This window comes from Lethenteron reissneri, chromosome 42, assembly GCF_015708825.2.
Source record: "Lethenteron reissneri isolate LAM-NWPU_2019-01 chromosome 42, ASM1570882v1, whole genome shotgun sequence".
Taxonomy (NCBI): Eukaryota; Metazoa; Chordata; class Hyperoartia; order Petromyzontiformes; family Petromyzontidae; genus Lethenteron; species Lethenteron reissneri.
The window spans coordinates 6,398,536-6,417,609 of record NC_083820.1 but is presented as its reverse complement, the minus strand read 5'-3'; the positions used below and the strand labels follow the sequence as shown (position 1 = coordinate 6,417,609).

The window sequence follows — 19,074 nt, the reverse complement described above, 5'->3', positions numbered from 1 at the left end:
CAGCTCACTTAAAAATAATTTTACCTGCTGAAATAAGTTTAGAGCTTGTAGTGTAAAGGCGGGGGCAGGGGTGTAGTTTCAAACTGTAAATAATGTCCATTGCCGTGAGATGAGTGGAGGATGGTGCCACTCATGGCCAGATGCGTACTTTGAAGCGTGCCGACAGTGTCGTTGGTGCAAAGTCTATTCACTCTTCTAGGAATCACGTGACCGGCAGGATTGCTCGTGTCCATGTTGAAAAGTTGAAGGTGGCTAGCAGGCAACGTTGTGACGGGCCGTCGTGGAAGGGTGGCGCTCTGCCACAACAATGTGATCGTTTTGGGTGGACAGTATAATGCGGTCTCTCATCAGTCCACTCTCTCTCAGCGATCAGTCCACTCTCTCTCTCAGCGATCAGTCCACTCTCTCTCAGCGATCAGTCCACTCTCAGTGATCAGGCCACTCAGCGATTAGGCCACTCTCACTGATTGGGCCGATCTCAGCGATCATTCCACTCAGCGATCATTCCACTCAGCGATTAGGCAACTCTCAGTGATCAGGCCACTCAGCGATTAGGCCACTCTCACTGATTGGGCCGATCTCAGCGATTAGGCTACTCAGCGATTAGGCCGTTTCCTATCGTTTTTTCTTTCCGTTGGAAGTTGGCCTCAACGTGGTTTAAGTGAGCGCAACTGTGTCGCCCGGGCTAAAGTTGGCCTCGCCGTTTGACAGGGGCGTACACTGGACGCGGTGGGGGTCGGGACAGTTGGGCCACTCAAAGCGCCGCGCACAGATAGATTCAAGGCAGTGAGTTGCAGTATTGCCTTCTCCCTACCAGAGTTTGAGATTGAAACAAAGATCCCCCGTATAGCCTTAGCGGACTGTTGGGGCAAGTGCTGTTTGCGAGTAGCACCTAATGAAGGCCGGCACGGCACAACGAGGGGGTGGGTGGCCAGCAGCACGCCCGACCGCCTTTGTCTCCCCAGTGGCGAAGTCTACACATCGTAGCAGGTACTCATTTGAGGCTGAGTCGACCTAGGGGAGGCCAATAATCGATTCAGATAAACGTCACTGATGTTGACCGTGAGCTGGAATTGGACTCTCTGGTCGCCGGATTTGTAGCACAGCGCGGTAACCGTTGCCCTACGGCTCCGCAATACGATTGAGAACACACGCACGAACACACGAACACATGTCCGTTAAAAACTTTTTCAACAGAAACACTGACGCATCGTAAATGCCCAGTTTGCCTTTTAACTTGTTTTTATTAAAATGCACAACAATAACTTTACAAGGATGTCGTGGTTGAAAATCGTATACTTACATTTAAAATTATATACATGTCGAGCTCGCTACGGAATATGCGTTCTCACTTGCAGTTCGTGATGAGATTGAATTTTACATCGAGTCGCCGTGTGTGTGTCTACGAACACAGTGTTCTTCATTATAGGGCCCGCGGGTTACCGGCGGCCCCTGGTGGCCTTTAGTGCGCCCCCCCCCCCCCCCCCACGACAATACACAAATGGTGAAAACAGCCCCCATCATTATCGTGCTGCTGTCGTTTGTTGATTGATGGTCACGATGTCGGTCCCACACGGGAGGTCAGAAACCTTGGTGTTGAGTTTGACCAGTCATTATCCGGAGGCACATCTAAGGTGGTTATAATGTATGTTTTCCACCTGAGAAATATTGCCAGAATGCATCGCTTCCCCATCACCTGCTGACTTGGAGAGACTGGTCAATGTGTTTGTGTTATCCCGACTCGACTACTGCAACGCCTTATTGGTTGGGATACCGAGCAAAGCACTGGGTGGACTCCAGCTTGTTCAGAATGCAGCTGCTGGAATGCTTACACCACGTACATTACACCAATCCGCGTATCTCTTAATTGGCTACTGGTCAAATTCCGAGTGGATTTTAAGATACTGCTATTAACCTATAAGGCTTTGAAAGGGCTCACCTCACATTACTTGCAGGAACTAGTACATTTATATATTCCATCAAGGTTATTAAGAGCTTCTGATCTCCTACTGCTCGTGGCTCCCACAGGTCTAGGTTGCACTCTTTTAGCGATCGGGCTTTTGTTAGTGTGGCACCCAAGCTATGGAACGCCTTGCCACTTGAAATCGGGAAATATATTTAAGTCTGCTTTTGAAAACCCATCTCTGTAAAGTGGCCTTCCCTCTTTAGTTTGGTCGGTTGCCCTGCTTCTGTTTTTGTTTCCTGCTGTTCATGGATTGCGCGTTATTTGAATTATTATTTTAAATGTGTGGTGGTCCCTCACACTGATGATGTTTTATCAACGAAGGTGCCTCCCCCCTCCACCCCCCCCTGAAAATTATTGAATAGCACTGCTAGTCTAACTGATATCAGGCCTAGGGTGGCCTCGTGGTTGCCAACTGGGCGATTTTGTCTCCAGGTCTCCGCGGGCTCTTCTTCGTCCGACGGGATTCCGTAGCGACAACGTTTTTGCCAAAGCGACTAAGGGACAACTCTGGCTAAGTTGTTGATTTTTTTATGCAACGAAGACGTGATGCGAATTTATGCTCGATTCCAGGTCTGCGTCAATAAGGATCGCGTGTATCAGCTTACTTGCTCACGTCTGGCACCTCGTGGTCTTCCGTTCGGTGGCAGTTGTGATTTTGCGAAAGGTTTCAGCTATTCGCGACATCTAGAAACGGTTTTTTGAGGTTCGTTTGGCCATTTCTCCCTTTAATAATAATGATGAATAATATGCATTATTTATAGAGCCTTTGAAAGATCACAAGCGCCGTACATACGAAAACGTTAACACTCCATCGAATAGGAAATAAATAGAGTGCTCGACAAGACAGATAAGAATACGGCTTTTTGCAACACTGCCAGGCGTAGTAGCCACCGCAGGTTGTATGCAATATCAACTGAAGATTTATTTACGTATTTTATAAGCGGTATAGCTGTTCCAATAACAGTGTTTAGGGGTCAAGGCTAATTATCGTGGCCCAAACGGAGGCGCTCCCTTGCTGCTGTCTCAGCTGTGGTATTGAGCCACAGCTGAGACAGCGTCGGACGGAGCTCCTCAACGGATTTTGGAAGCCCGGGGCAAAAATAGCCATAGCCACATGAGCCCCTCCTCTGAACCCCCCACCGCCCCCCTCTATTTCTGAGGGCCCCCCTCTGATCTGAAGCCCGGGGAAAATTACTCCACCTGCGTCCCCTTCCTTCCGCGTCTATGTAGTGTGAATGCTTTTGATTTGGCACGCGTGTTTTTATATCGTTGTGCCGCGTGGATGTCATTATTATACACGCTGTGCGTAAACTCGAGGATTGAATGGTGATTGCGATGGTGGAGATCAGGAATGCTATGCGTAGGAAACCATCAACATCATCACAAGAATACACAAATATCACAGCAGTACACACCCCGTAGAGAGACAAAGATCCTGTTGGGACAAGTGCTGTTAGCGAGCACATATGAAGGTTGGCACGGCACATCAATAGGTGGGTTGTGTGGCAAACAACACGCCCGGGCCACCTTTGTCTCCCCAATGCTGATGTTTTAACACCGCAAAGTTACTCATTTGAGGCTGAGTTGACCTAGGCGAATCCCGGGACCGGTTCTCATATCCGTCACTGATGTTGGCCGTGAGCGGGGCAATCTAACTCGGGTCGCCGGGTTCGTCGCGCGTTGCACTTTTTACTGTGCCGTCACTCCCCACAGACATCACACGTTTATACCATCACGTACACACATATACACATCATGTACGTAACCACATGTTCACACAATATATGCCTACGCACACACGATACATACACACAAACGCACGTACGTTTAGACAAAGATCCCACAAATAGCCTTAACCAGACTGTTGGCGCAAGTGCTGTTAGCGAGCGCCGATGGAAGGCCGGCACAACACACGAAGGGGTGGGTGGCCAGCACCACGCCCGGCCGCCTTTGTCTCCCGAGTGGTGATGTTTACACACAGCACCAGGTACTCGTTTGTGTGTGTTTATGTGTAAAGGCTGTGTCAGCAAGTCTCAATGTGAAGACAGGGTGTCAGCGAGGCTGGAGGCAAAGACAAGGCGCCAGCAAGTCTGGAGGATCTTGGTTGGGGAATTCCCCAAAGTGTCCAAAATAGACGGTTGGGGAAATTACCCCAGAGAATCCACGAGGATAAAAGCAGGGCAAGAAGGGAGGTTCGGGGCTGTCGAGAGGGACTCAGGCCGTCGTTGCTGTCTTCACGTTGTCGCTGTCTGCTCGGTCATACGACCTCCACGTCGGCATTATCTCATGACGACGTGGTCCTAAGCTACATTACGTGCAAGAAAATAAACCTCTCCAGCTCGAGTCTGGGGTCGTTATGCATGCATACAGAGTGCTGTTGGCGAGCCACGTGCTGAGGTCGAAACGGTCCACGTGGTGGTGGTGTGGTCAGTCCCACGCACGGCTGCCTTTGTCTCCCCCAGTGCTGACGTATTTACATCGCAGCAGGCACTCATTTAATGCTGAGTTGATTTAGGGGAGGCGCACATATATATCACTTGCAAACTGATGTTAGCCGTGGTCGAGAATCTAACTCGTGTCTTGGGGTTTCATAAATCAAGCAGTGCGCTAACCACTGCGCCGCCGCTCCACACGTTGCTATATTCCATAGACAAGTTTCACATTCATAAACACGTTGACACACACTCGTACACACATGATGTTAAGTACACGCACACACAGTTTACATGACAACACAAATCACAAAATGACACACAAACATATATACACCCAAACAAATGGCTAAAATCCACATGCACACCCAAATACATACACACATAAATGACGAAAGTCGACACACACACATTACAAATATCCACACGCACAAAGACAAAGATTACTCGTCGTCTTTAACAGGCTATTGGGACAGGTGCTGTTAGCGAGCACTGCTTAAGGCCGGAACGGCACACGAGGGGATAGAGGTGTCCAGCACCACGCTCCGCCACCTTTGTCTCCCCAGTACTAATTTAAGGCTGAGTCGATCTAGGCAGGGGAGAGGAGAGACCCAGGCCCGATTCATATAATCATCACTTGATGTTGGCCGTTTAGCGAAAATCAAACTAGGGTCGCCGAGTTTGTAGCGCGGTCCGCCAACCACTACGCTACTGCTTCCCACGCGCGCGTGCGCGTACACACACACACGTACAAACACTTTTAAAACCCACAGACGCACATTAAATACGTGCATACAAATGACACAAGTCTACGTGAACACGCAAACATACACACACTGTACACACAAACAAAATGAAAACACGTACGCGCAAACACATACGGCAAGTCCCTACTCCACGCGTGTTCACACTATAACGCTATAACGCGGTTCTTCAACTAGGGAGCACTTTTTGCGGAACGCGCCCGTTATAACGCGGTTTCTAAACGGTCGTTGATGAACTACTTGCTCGAGCTGAGCGGTACGGCACGCGTAATGATACAGTGACGCGACGGCGTACCCTCACTTGTTTGTCCCGTCATCTTACTGCGTGGTATGCGTAGCGGATCGTAACTCGACAAACTTCATCGTTATACTATTCGTGGGGGGGAATTGTTTTTCGCTTGGCGCGGCACTATTTCAGGAACGCATTGACCGCGTTAAACGAGGAATCACTTGTGCAGCGTAACATACACACCACAAATCACAAGATCCACGGGAGAACGCCAACAGCTCATCACGTCTCAACCCCCAACAGTCGGGCCGCGCACGTGGCCGCTCGGTTAAACGAAACCAAAAAAATAGCTAGAGGCGCAGCCCTGCAATGACTCGCTCACGCCACTGCCAGAGGAAGGGCTTCCCAACAGAGGGAGCCACAGATCGAGGACCTCAACTCGAGAGTATTTGGCCTACTCTTCCACGCTGGCCAGATGTCCCGGACGTCTTGGAAGAGGTGGCGGTAACCGGTAACCCACACATTACCCCACCACGCGAGACTCCCCTCCCCGATCGACGAACTGTAAGAGGAGCGGTGGGATTTAAACGACCGTACCCATTGTTTCAACTGGCGTAGCGGGAGATTGAATCGAACCGCTGACCTCTGAATTGCCAAGTGCCTTATCTTCCTAAACCATGATATCCTGTACACGCTGCTGTGATCAAGATTCTGAAACACCAAAACAGTCTTCACCCGGGTTTGCTGATGATGTCCTATGGATGGTTAAGATTATTTAGCTCACACCCCCCCCACCCCAATCAAAGATCATTCTTTAAAAAAAATACGCTTCAGTTCGCTTTCAGCGCAAAAGGTGAACAGCTGTTGCCTCATACGATGGTTGTTAGAGGCGCGTGACAACGCATCGAATTGTTTAATCTCCACTCTCACGATGCATGCTTGAGATAACACTCGATGCTTTTGTTTCGATGGTGTCTATGAAGTATGTGCAAATGAACCTTATGGCGGAACCCCGGAGTCCCATAAGCTCTCGAATAAACTGCATTGCGACGTCATGCTGAAGGCGAACGATATGGCAATCGATTACTCTCGACGAGTTCTACACGATGCGCTAATCAAAGTTTTGTTTCTTCTGCGCATTCGTCCTCTATGCGCTTGGACATGACATGACAACAGAATGATTCGCGCCAGGTGGGTTGCGGCGTTTATGTGCGTGGTGGGACGGAGTCGCCAAAAAGAAATAAATAAATTACGATTTTTTTTTTTGACTCCCGTTTATTTGGGACCCCGGGGTCCCGCCATGAGGTTCAATTGGATAACGTATAACTGTGCGGCCACGAGAAGGGCTATATTCACCACAATGGTTACGGGGAAAGACAAAAAAACACCCCAATAATTCTTGAACCCCCGTTTCCCCACCCACCCCGCCCTTCCCCCCCAAAACAAAATCATCGTGAAATCTCACCGAATGACAAGCGGGGAGAGCCATTGGATATCCACTCGATATCGCAGCAGTGCCCCCCCCCCCCCACCGCGGTTACGTCATCGCGGAACGGAACATGGCAGTTAGGCGCTGGTATATAAGAGTCGCCTTCACGCCCCTAGCAAACGGTCCATGAACTCTACCAGTATCCACTTCTTCTTGGAGCTGGTGGCAATGGAAAGGAATCTGTGTAGTGTAACAACAACAAACACATCGTCACTACGCTCCAGAATGGCGATGGCATCGTGGCATGCGAGGCGTACTGGAATTGCTGTTTTGTTTTACTGTTCGCTTACGCGAAGGAGACATCGTGTTTGGATAAATATTCAGGTCACCGCAGTGTATGCACGGTACAGTATGTTGAACCTTCTTTCTCGCCGTACCTGGCCAACCGTGCTAATCGGAGGTGTGCAGTGACATTCGCAGCAGCGCTTATGGTGGCGGTCGCAAGAGTAGATCTTATTTATTTGTGTTATATTTCGTCACCAAAATTCGTGTCGGAAAACACGGCTACGCATCTTAGGCGTGCGTCTATCTACAAGGTGAGAGCCGTTGGCTTTCTTCCTCTCATCATGTGACATGCCGTGAACGGATGATATGTCAATTGTAGAATTGGGAGCAGGTTTGTGGCTGAGGTGATGATTACCATAACATAATTATACCACCGCCACCATTATCATAATCACCGCCACCACCACAATTATCATCACCACGACCATCATCATCACATCCTCGTCTCGTCGCTCAAGTCTTCCCCGTCTGCCAGCGGAGCGCGAATGTGCGCACACAGGAACCCGGTTCGGGCGCAATTTTGCACGTTCCCCAAACATTGTGCCACCTCGCAGGAAGAGCGGCCGGCAGCCTCTGACGAGGGCTGACGAGAGAGGCGCGGTTGTTGGCGGTGGTGTAATTGGTGTTGGTGGTGTGGGTTGTTCGGTTCGTGGTGATGCTGCTGCTGCTGATGTTGGTTAATGTGCTCGTGTTCTATCATGCTTGTATCCATAGCAGACCAACCTACGCTCGCCTGCGAAGTCAACTTTGGCCGCTGCCTAAGTTCCTGCTGTTGCTGCTGCTGCTGATTATGAAGAGGATGACGATAATGATGTTGGCGATGATGCTGATGTCCCCTTTCCATCGTGCCTTCGCTCTCTGAGTCTGTGACCCAACTCACACTAGCCGTCTGCTGCTGCTGATGGTGATGCTGATGATGATGATGCTCTTTGGTTTGGACGAGCGATGATGTCGACGAGCAAGATGAAGTTGATGACGTCGATGATGAGGACGATGACGTTGCCGAGGACAGAAAAGGCGACAGAGCCGATGGTGAATCTTGGCAGAGTAACGCATTCCCCGTGGATGCCACCTCCTTGACACCTTTTCCGAGCATATTTTGCCCCACGGCCACACGCACCCCCTGGGTTCCCGCCTGCCCCTGGAGCCCTGCGAGGTCCAGGAGGAGGAGGTCTCCCTCTGACCCGACCCTGAAGGTCGATGCGGCTCCACCGCCGTGTCCTCCGCCGTTGCTGTCGGCGAAGTCCGTGACGCAGCTCACGAAGCTGTCGGCACTCGAGAGGCTTCGCATGTCGCTCACCTTGGGGTCTCTTCTGGACGGAGGAGCAAGGGCGCGGGGCCTCGGGTTGATGCCCGCTCCCTGTTCGGACCACGGCTCTGTCGGCAGTGGCATGAGCGCCACCCTCGGCGTCGTCGACACCAGGTCACTGTACATCTTCTCAAGCCTCCGCGCGTTCAGGTGCTCGGGCGCCTTTACGTTGCTGCTGCCGGCGGTCGTGGTGGTGATGTTTGTGGTGGTGCAAGTGGCGTTGTTGAAGGCCGCGGTGATGGCCACGGCGCTACCCGACGACGCACCACCACCGACCTCGACGACGCTCTGGCCTTGCGCGTTTCCCTCGGCTGCATGGCCTCCATCTCTGGCCGATGACGACGACGACGACGAAGGTGCAAACCTCTGCAACGGGATGTGGTTCACCCGCTCACTCTCCCCGGTGGGTGAAATCCTCTCCGTGTCGGGCAACAGCTTCCCGCTGTCCCCGTCCTCCTCCACCGCCGTCGCCGACGCCAATGCGTTCGATGCCGTCGTTGCCTCCAGACTGCGGGCGAACGCGTCCCTGATGTTCATGGAGACGATGCTTCCGTTCCTCTTGGCCCTGTCGAGAGCCTCGCGCCGCTTCACCGCCTTCTCCTGGCGCTTCTGCTCCTTGTAGAACTCGCTGAAGTTGTTGACGATGATGGGGATGGGCAGCGCGATGACGAGCACGCCCGCGATGCAGCACAGGCCGCCCACGATCTTGCCGAGCAGCGTCTTGGGGTAGATGTCGCCGTAGCCCACCGTGGTCATGGTGATGGTGGCCCACCAGAAGGAGGCGGGGATGCTGCGGAACTTGGTGCCGTCCTCGTCCTTCTCGGCGAAGAAGACGAGGCTGGAGAAGATCATGATGCCCATGGCGAGGAAGAGGATGAGCAGGCCGAGTTCGTTGTAGCTGCGCTTGAGCGTGAAGCCCAGCGACTGGAGGCCTGTGGAGTGGCGGGCCAGCTTGAGGATGCGCAAGATCCTCATGATGCGGAAGATCTGGACGACGCGGCGGACGTTCTGGAACTGCAGGACGCTCTTGTTGGACTCGGTGAGGAAGATGGTGATGTAGTAGGGCAGGATGGCGAGCAGGTCGATGACGTTCAGAGGGCCCTTGAAGAACTTCCACTTGTTGGGCGAGGAGGCGAAGCGCAGGAGGTACTCGGTGGTGAACCAGGCGATGCAGACGGCCTCCACGTGCGCGAGGTTGGGGTTGTCCGTGGCCTGTTTGTACTCGTCGATGTGTTGCAGCTCCGGCAGGGTGTTGAGAGACAGAGCCACCGTGGACAGGATGATGAAGAGGATTGAGATGATGGCCAGGACCTGCGGGAGAGAGGGAAGTGGTTAATGATGGGCTGATGACGTTGGAGTCGGGGGACAATAGAGGAGGTGGGAGGTATGCATGTTGAACTTCTTTCGCGCCGTACGTAGCCAACCGTGCTAATCGGAGGCAGAGAGACACAGAGACGGTGGGGAGGTGATGTGGTGCGAGATATTAGAGATGGGAGTGGTTATAGATAAGGTAAAGAGATTCCATGAAGAGTGGATAGCTCGATAACGAGGTGGATGAACAGATAGATCTATGAACAGACGTGAGCAGATGGATACGGCAATATAGACATGATCACGAAGACAAATGAACGGATTTAAAAAATACAGACATCAATAGACATTACACGTGAATATATCCATATGTGAACAGATACACGCATAGACACATGGAGATATATCTAGAGGAGATAGGCGCGGGAGGTGGACAGATTTGATGAAGAGTTCACAGACATATGATTGGTAAGAAGATGTGAGGACCGATACATACTTAACAAAGACCCCGCTTAAAGCATTTTACCGACTGTTGGGGGAAATTGCTGTTTGTGAGCACCTATTAAGGCCAGCACGGCACACGAGGGGTGTGGATGACCAACGTCACGCCATGGCTGATGTTTTACAACACCGCACCAAATACTAATTTAAGGTTGAGTCAACCTAGGAGAGGGCCAGGACCGGTTTAAATATTCGCCGCTGTTATTTGTTGGTAGGGTGAGCGGGAATCGAACTCCGGTGCCCCAGGTTCGTGGCGCAGTGCGCTAATCACTGCACCACCGCTCCCCGTTCCACACACGCCGCGTCTCATTGCCACGAGTAGCAGCGGTCATTTCGAACGCTAGAGGGCGACTAGAGGACGCGAAATCTTAACCAAGCCACGCGGGATCACGGCCACATCGCTCTCGCAGAGAACTGTTCAGTGCCGAATTTAGCATGTGCGGGTCCTGGAGCATAATACCTGCTATAATCACCCAGAAATGTCTGTCACTCTACATGAGGCCCACCCCCCCCCCCTCATTAATATTCATGAGTGGGTGGATTTTTACACAAACGCAGAGGAAGGTCGAGCTGAATTAAACATTCCTGCGGAGGGAGCTGGTAGGGTTGCTCGGTCAATGGCCAGGGTCAACGGCGGCCAGGTGTATTCCGCAAATATGGCCGACTGTGAGGGCGGGCACAAGCCGGCGTGAGTAGGGAACCACGGGGTGACCAACCCCTCCCCACCCAGCCCCGCCCCTCCCACCCCCCACCCAGCCCCTCCCCACCCTCCCTCCCCACCCAGCCCCTCCCCACCCTCCCCTCTCCACCCAGCCCCACCCCTCCCATTTTTGGATGCACGACGGACGGACGGACACAATAATCCCCTGTGAGCTGGTGGAACCAGGTGGTTCCTACCAGTATACATTTAATACACAAAGTCGCTTCAAATATGACGTTTCTTTACAGAAAGTGACGGTAAAAAATAAATATACGCAGCACAGTGCTACATCCGTGCGTGATGTCACTACAAAAGAGCCCCCCTTCATTTTAATTCATGCCCGCGTGGAAATTTACACTAACGCACAAGAAGGTCGCACCCCTCCACAATAACCATGAAGGGGTGACGTCTCTCCACATGCCGCACCCTTCCCCAATAACCATTAGCGGGTTACGTCACTCCACATGGGGCAACCCCCCTCATTAAAAATCATGAGCTGAACAATTTTTCGATGGAATATTTCAGATTTACTGCAATATACACCCGTCCTTGGACGGGCAAAAAGCTAGTGTTGTAGAGGGGCCCTAAATAAAATAAAAACACATAAACATTAAAACACAGTTTTTACTTGCATAGTAAAGTTATTGTATTTTTTCATTTTCTATACAGCCAGATAATACGACAAATCGCTAACCTCAACACCCAGTCGTTTATAAAAGTTGAAGGCAGTATAGTACTATAGTGACAGAGCAAGTGCAGAATCACTGAACCGGAATTGATAGCTTGAAAGCATTTAGCGCGGGGCCCTTGAAAGTGCGGGGCCCGTAGCATATGGTAGCTACTTTTGCTACTAGGATAACCAGGCACTGCAACTGTTAGTGAAGAGAGGGCCACCGGTCATTGTAATCGCGGCCAATGAAACCCACCGCATCACAATGAGGCTGGCCGTGAAGCGCCCCTGTTAGTCTTCTTGGTTCTTTCGGTAAAGTCACGTAGAAGGGAAGTAATGAAATAATAAAAATAAAACATAATAAAATAATTCTCACGACGTTTCGGCCACAACGCAAGCAGCCGTCCTCAGGTGAAAACCAAGTCTGTCGGGGAGACAGCGTCTGAATGAAACAGCACACGAGCTGTCTCCCCGACAGACCTGGTTTTCACCTGAGGACGGCTGCTTGCGTTGTGGCCGAAACGTCGTGAGAATTATTTTATTATGTTTTATTTTTATTATTTTATTACTTCCCTTCTACGTGACGTTACCGAAAGAACCAAGAAGATGAATCCCTGCAGTCACGAAAGCTTTAAATCGAAATTTAACCGCCCCTGTTAGGTTTCGTGTTCTACGAGAGGCAACGTGCAATACGATCTGATGGAGTTTGTTTTCGCAATGATTTATTTTCGCTTGTACTTTACTTTGAATTTGTAATTTTGCTACATGAGGTTATCTATCCTGGTCTCTTGAGTTTTCACCTGGTTAAATGGTATAACTTGAGCGGGGTGACGCAGTAGTTAGTGGACTGCGCGATAATGCCAGGGTCAGCCGAGTTAGGTTCCGGACAATGTGACATCTGAATGAGTTCCTGAACATCTCACCAACGCGCGATGACCAGCGTGGTGAAGTATGGTCATACGATCCCAACATGGCAGAGGAAGGGCTTCGTCTAGCAGTAAGTAGCCAGTGGACTGTGACTTGTTTTGATTGACACGCACACTCGTACGCACGAGGGTTTGAATGTTATGGATCGATTCATCGATCAATATTGATTTTGTTAAGCGCATGATACATGTGTATAATCGCAGGTGTAAAGCTCCATGATCTCTAGTCGTATATAAGACAAATATTCCTCGTATAGCCTTAACGGACATTTGGGGCAAGTGCTGTTAGCGAGCATCTATGAAGGCCAGCACGGTACACGAGGGGGTGGGTGGCTAGCACCACGACCGACCGCCTTTGTCTCCCCAGATGGGATGTTTATACACTGCACCAGGCACTCATACGAGACTGAGTCGACCTAGAGGAGACCCAGGACCGGTTCAGACTATCTTCACTGGTGTTGGCCGTGAGTTGGAATCGAACTCGGGTCGCCGTCCCCCACAAACTCACATACCTGACGCATGCTTTAATTGTAATTCCGTATTACAGTAATGCCTCGATTTACGTCTTCCCCCTTTTCACGTCGTTTCGCAAGTGCGTCGTCACGTGAATAACACCGCCGCCTGCATTGCGTCGCCTCAACCCCCCACGCTCACGTCGCTGACAGCAGCAGCATCGTCCGTATTTTTCTCGCCTCTCAGCCGTCGCCTCCACCTCACTACCCTGTCAATCGATTTGATTTACGTCGTTTCGATATTCGTCGTCGCGACTTTTCAGGAACGCATCGCCGACGTAAAGCGGGGTATCGCTGTATTATGCCTGTTTTCTCAGGAAAACCTCACAGAGTCGAATTGACTCACGGTCCGGAGGGTCTTGCCAAGTTTAGTTTTGCAGGGGGCAAGGATTGTTGTTGCACAGTACATACACGTACTCCCAATACAATACTGTAATGCACACACACACACACATGCATACTATATACGCATACATACGCCCACTGATATTGATCATATAGACACACACAGAGTGAATACACAGCAAACAAACCTTAGAAGCCTAACCACTACGACGAACAGTGGAAACATAACGAATTAGAGGTGTTTGGCATGCACATGCATGTATGTTGAACTACTTTCACACCGTACGTAGCCAACCGTGCTAATCGGAGGTGCGGACATGGGGAGGGAGGGTATGTTCTCAGCCAGTGTTCTTCATTGCAAGGCCCGCGGCCACTGGTGGCCTGTGATGCGGCCTCTGACGTGCGGCACCCGACAATACACAACAGATGTGAAAACACTCCGGTCGTGCTGTCAAACCTCCAATGGTTTCAAATGTGTGGCAGCCCTCGCACTGGTGAAGTCTTATGGGCGAAAGTGCCCCCCCCACCACTCCTGAAAAGTAGTGAAGAACACTGTTATATGCCCTCTTACTTTACATCCTTCATTTCACCCACCCCCCTCCGCAACTGGACATAAGCCCCCGTGGCTACTACCCCCCCACACACACACGTGCCCCCTTCCTCCCACCGACACCTTCCATCACAAATATCAAAACCGTTCCCTTGAGCCCGTGTCACTGGAACACTCGGTGACAGCGAGTGATGCGAGTGATGCGACGTGACGACCTGACCCCTTGGGATCGACGCGCTCCGATCACCACTTCGATCATCACCACTATCGCCATGAACACCACCACCAACCTCCATTATCACCACCAGCCACTCATTATCATCACCACCTCCTCCATAAATCATCAGCACCTCGTTCATCACCACCAGCTGCCTCATCACCACCAACATCCCTCATCGTCACAATCGTGAGTACTCTTTGGTTCTTTCCGTAAAGTCATGTAGAAAGAAAATAACATAAAAAATAGAATACGACGTTTCGATTGCAACACAAGCAATCGTAATGAGGTAGAAAACAAACCTAGTGAACTTAGAAATACAATGCAATACAACACAGAGAGTCGGCTAATACAACAGTCAGCACTTTACCTGGTTGATTTCTTTCAAAGATTGCTGAATTTGAGAGAGAGAGACAAAACACAGACACGGGGACACAGAGACAGACAAGCAGAGAGAGACAACACAGAGACAGAGAGAGAGACACAATATGTCTATGTTGTTTTCTACCTGATGACGATTGCTTGTGTTGCAATCGAAACGTCGTATTCTATTATTTAATGTATTTTCTTTCTACGTGACTTTACCGAAAGAACCAAAGAGTAATTCCTGCAGTCACGAAAGCTTCAAATCAAGTTTTTCCATAAATAACTCGGGCCCAAAATCACCTCCTCCCCGTAGTCACCTCCTATAACTTCCCCCATCAATCGCATTCTACAGAAATCAACACCTCCATCATCACATCCGCTAACGTCACTGGGCCCATCACCGTCAGCTCCCAAACTTAAAACTCCCCACATCATCACCTCCACAATCGCATCCTTCGCTATCATCACTTCTCCCAACTTCACCAGTTCCCTTGCATGTATGGATATATGTTGAACTTCTTTCGCACCGTACGTAGCCAACCGTGCTAATCGGAATAAATATCTCGCTCGCCTGTATGCGTCCGTGCATGGGTGCATGTGCGGGTGGATACAAGTACATTACAGGGGAAGCGGTAGCGTAGTGGTTAGCTCGTGTGTAAAATGCAGTCCCCTAGTTGTAATCAGGTGTAAATGAGTACCTGGTGCGGTGGGTAAGTGTCAGTCCTGGAGAGACAAAGACGGTCGGGCGTGGTGCTGAACAAACCACGTCCGTCGTGCCGGCCTTCATGGGTGTTTGCGAACAGCATTTTTTTGTTTAACACGTATGAGGCTTTCGCGAACCAATATCCATAATAAAGGTTTTTTGGGTTCGATCGAGGAAGTATAATTGTGTCGTTAAACCCGTCACCACCCGACACAGCCAATTAGTACGGTTTGTCACGTTAACAGAACATGCCACTCCATTACTAGGTCAGCACACCGGTGTGTTGGAGAGTAAACCCACCACAACATTTGCATTCTGAGTACGACGTTTTAGCCAGTGATAACAACTAGCATCATCAGGCGACAGCTAGAAACAGGAGGATTAATCCACAAATCTGGTGTGCCGTACTAGTAACGAGTTGGCATGTTCAATTTGTCTGTGTTCCCTCTTTGCCAAGTAAATATTAAACGTTGGACAAACGTTGGGGCTACGTTGCCGCAACTGTTTCAATCGCCTGCCAACGTTTCTCCAACGTTGAATGTTTACTGGATTAGTCGTCATCAGTATAAACACGTGAGCCTCTGTGCCCTGAGGCAGTCACTGTCGGGACAGATCGCGTCTCCATGTGCGTTGCTCGGGCTCATTTCCATGACAACGCCGGTTCGTTACGGTAACGTGCCTGGTGTCTTAGCAACAGCAGCCCCCTCCATCACCACACTCGGGTCCCCAGCTCACACCCTCCCTCGCTCATCGGCATCAACAGCAGCAGTATCATCTTACTTCGCTGCGGCACTTTCTCATTCATCGTGAGCAGCGTCAGCATTATCATAATCATCAATAGCAGCAGCGACATTGGCATTGTCATCATTAGCAGCAGCTTCATCATCACCAGCAATGGCAGCAGCCTTACTCTCATCATCATCATCACTGGTATCCATCACGACCATCATTCGCCATCGCTCGTCATCACGCACTGCCTCCCGTGCCTGTCACTGCCATAATCGCCATCGCCACCTACGCCACCTTCACTCGTCACCAGCTTCAAAGTGTCTCCGCACTCGTTTGAGCCTTGGAACACTTTGACTTTGACTTCACACACACACACACAAAGAGACAAAGATCCCCCGTATAGCATTTAACCGACTGTTGGGACAAGCACACACCGACTCGTACAAATACAAACACACACTCTTGCACACAAAGATAAAGGTTTCCCTCGTAGCCCTCATAGCCTTAACAGACTTTTGGCACAAGTGTTGTTAACGAGAACCTATGATGGCCGGCACGGTGCACGAGGGGGTGGGTGGCCGGCACCACGCCCGGCCGCCTTGGTATCAATGTTTTCACACCGCATCGGGTACGTGTGTGTCTATGTGTAGTCTGAACATACACACATAGACACACACAGACTCACGTGTGCGCATAGAAAAAATGTAAAGGAACTCCATTTCGGTGGTCGAGATGTTATCTCCCTCGCCTGGTATGCAGGAGGTCGTGGGTTTGATCCCGACCCTGACGCCTGCTTGCTGTTTATTTGGAGTTTGCGTGTCTCGTCTCCCCGTGGTCGCGTGGATTTTTCTCCGGGGCGTCCGGGTTTTCCCTCCACATTTAGAAGCAACGTGCGTTTTAGAGTATTTGACTGCTATATATGTCCACGTGATAAGCCACTTCGTTGAGCTATCATTTTTTCCCAGTTCGCTTCTGAAAAATATCTACATAGCTCAGCGGGCATTACCTGCTAACAACAGCATTGAGACTCAGTGAGACCTTTCGTGGGTTAATAAAGGACCATTATTAATTAAACTATCCCCGCGTTAATCAAGGGCTGTTTCTAATAATACCGTGATTTCCAACTGAGAGGGGAGGCGAAGAATTGGTGGTAGGGGGGGTGATGATTGATGGGTGATTTGTAGCCTAATAAACTCCCATTTGAAAGCAGGCTCGATCTCATCCCCGTTGCTGTGCAACTAATTGGCCCGATTCGCGTGTCGAACGTTTCCTGTTGCTCGTGTTGCTGTCACACCGACTGACGAAGGACTGGCCCAGTTCTCTGCCTGTCTCTATGGGGGGCGGGGGGGGGAGATACAACTAAGATCTGAATAAAAAGTTATATCAAGACTGTTCAAGGGCCCGAGGCACATTGATGGAGAATATCAGTCGTGTCGGACGAGGAGTCTCACTACCGAGAGAGGACGATGACCCGCACTCTAATTATTTTTTGTAGTTATTTTACCTTCTATAATACAGGTTTTTTTTTGGGTTAGATCGTGATCTAACCGCGAAAGCCTACGTGTTAAACTTAGTTTACCTTCACATGCTATTCTTATTTCACTCTTTGTATTTCATCGTTTTTAGCTGCGACTTCACTTTTGTTGTTCATTATCGTGCAACGTTATTTTTAAAGGCGTTTTTGAAATTGCAACTCACTCGCGAAGCCCCGCTACAATACGCCGATCGCTAAACGGAGGGTGGCGGCGGGGGGGACAGAAACTCCGCGAACAGCAACCCGAGCTCGACGCAACAGCAACCCCATGGAGGGGGTGGGGGGATTGGGATCACTGCCCCACCCAAGTGGGCAGCAAATGCGGGGGCATTAAGTCATAACGGGGGGGGGGGGGGGGCTGTGGGGTTCATAATGGCCGTGTCATCAAAGCCATTGAATTTGTACCAATGACATCCTGAGTTTAAGCCCTGCATGAGACAGAGTCTGCCGCCTGTACGGAAGGTGGTGGTGGGGGGAGGAGTGGTGGTGGTGGTGGGGGGAGGAGGAGTGGTGGTGGTGGGGGGGGGGAGTGGTGGGAAGAGTGGTGGTGGGGGGGGGAGGAGTGGTGGTGGGGGGAAGAGTGGTGGTGGTGGGGGGAAGGAGTGGTGGTGGGGAGAAGAGTGGTGGTGGTGGGGGAAGAGTGGTGGTGGGGGGGGGAGAGTGGTGGGGGGGGGGGAGGAGGAGTTGTGGTGGGGGGAAGAGTGGTGGTGGGGGGAGGAGGAGTGGTGGTGGGGGGAAGATTGGTGGTGGTGGGGGGAAGAGTTGTTGGTGGGGGGAGGAGGGGTGGTGGTGGGGGGAAGAGTGGTGGTGGTGGTGGGGGGAGGCGGGGTGGGGTTCATAATGGCTGAGTTACAGCAACCGAAGCAACACTGCTTCCCACCTGGGTTTAATCCCTGTCCACTGGGTGGATTGTCCTCTGATGAGGTTTCGTAATTGCCGTGCTCTAATGCAGAGGCGCACCGCTGAGAGATGCCTCAAAATCGCTGGGTTTATTTTAGGATTGCCTCTTCAGGCTCATTCAGCTGAGAGTAAAACCACTCCTCGGTGTCACTGGGCAAGCCTGGGCCCCATTAAGGGTTGTGTTCAGCGGCTGGGCAAGGAGCCAGGCACTCGCCCCCCCCACCCCCCCACCTAAAATTAAGTTAACATTTATATTTTCCGGGATATAAGAAAAAAAAACAAAGGATACCATCATCACGATCCATGGGCAGATAGCCCGTACATTTCGTCATTTGTTTCTACGTTCCTGAATGTTGTGCCAGCATGCTCACGTAGTGCCACGTCTTTCTGGCACCAAGCTCTCGTGTCGTCGTCAAGCCACTGCTTTGTTAGGTATTCCTCTCTCTCCGCTTCCTTCCATTTTTCCGAACAGACGGATAATTTCCCTATTGTTGTCCATCCTACATACATTATTAGGGTATACACAACATTTATCCCAAAGCGAGCGAGCACAGAGAGTTGGCCAAATCTGAGACTGCGATTATAAAATAAACGGCACGTGCATGATTTCCGAACGAAATAAAGAAATAAAAACTA

At 50.7% G+C, this 19,074-nt stretch overlaps 1 protein-coding gene across 2 annotated transcripts in view; it reads right to left on the bottom strand.

The window, feature by feature from the left end:
• Positions 1-6,915: 6,915 nt before the first annotated feature.
• Positions 6,916-19,074, bottom strand: part of LOC133352855 (potassium voltage-gated channel subfamily B member 1-like) — a 30,169-nt gene continuing 18,010 nt past the window's right edge. Inside the window, exons 1-2 of one of the 2 annotated variants that reach the window (XM_061568818.1) lie at positions 15,271-17,107; positions 6,916-9,785 (exon numbers count right to left, since the gene is read on the bottom strand). In XM_061568818.1, coding sequence (XP_061424802.1) covers positions 7,599-9,785; positions 15,271-15,378 — 2,295 coding nt within the window. In that variant the 5' untranslated portion in view covers positions 15,379-17,107 and the 3' untranslated portion in view covers positions 6,916-7,598. Of the gene's footprint in view, positions 9,786-15,270; positions 17,108-19,074 lie in introns of those variants that run through there. The other variant, XM_061568817.1, reaches the window with a different exon arrangement.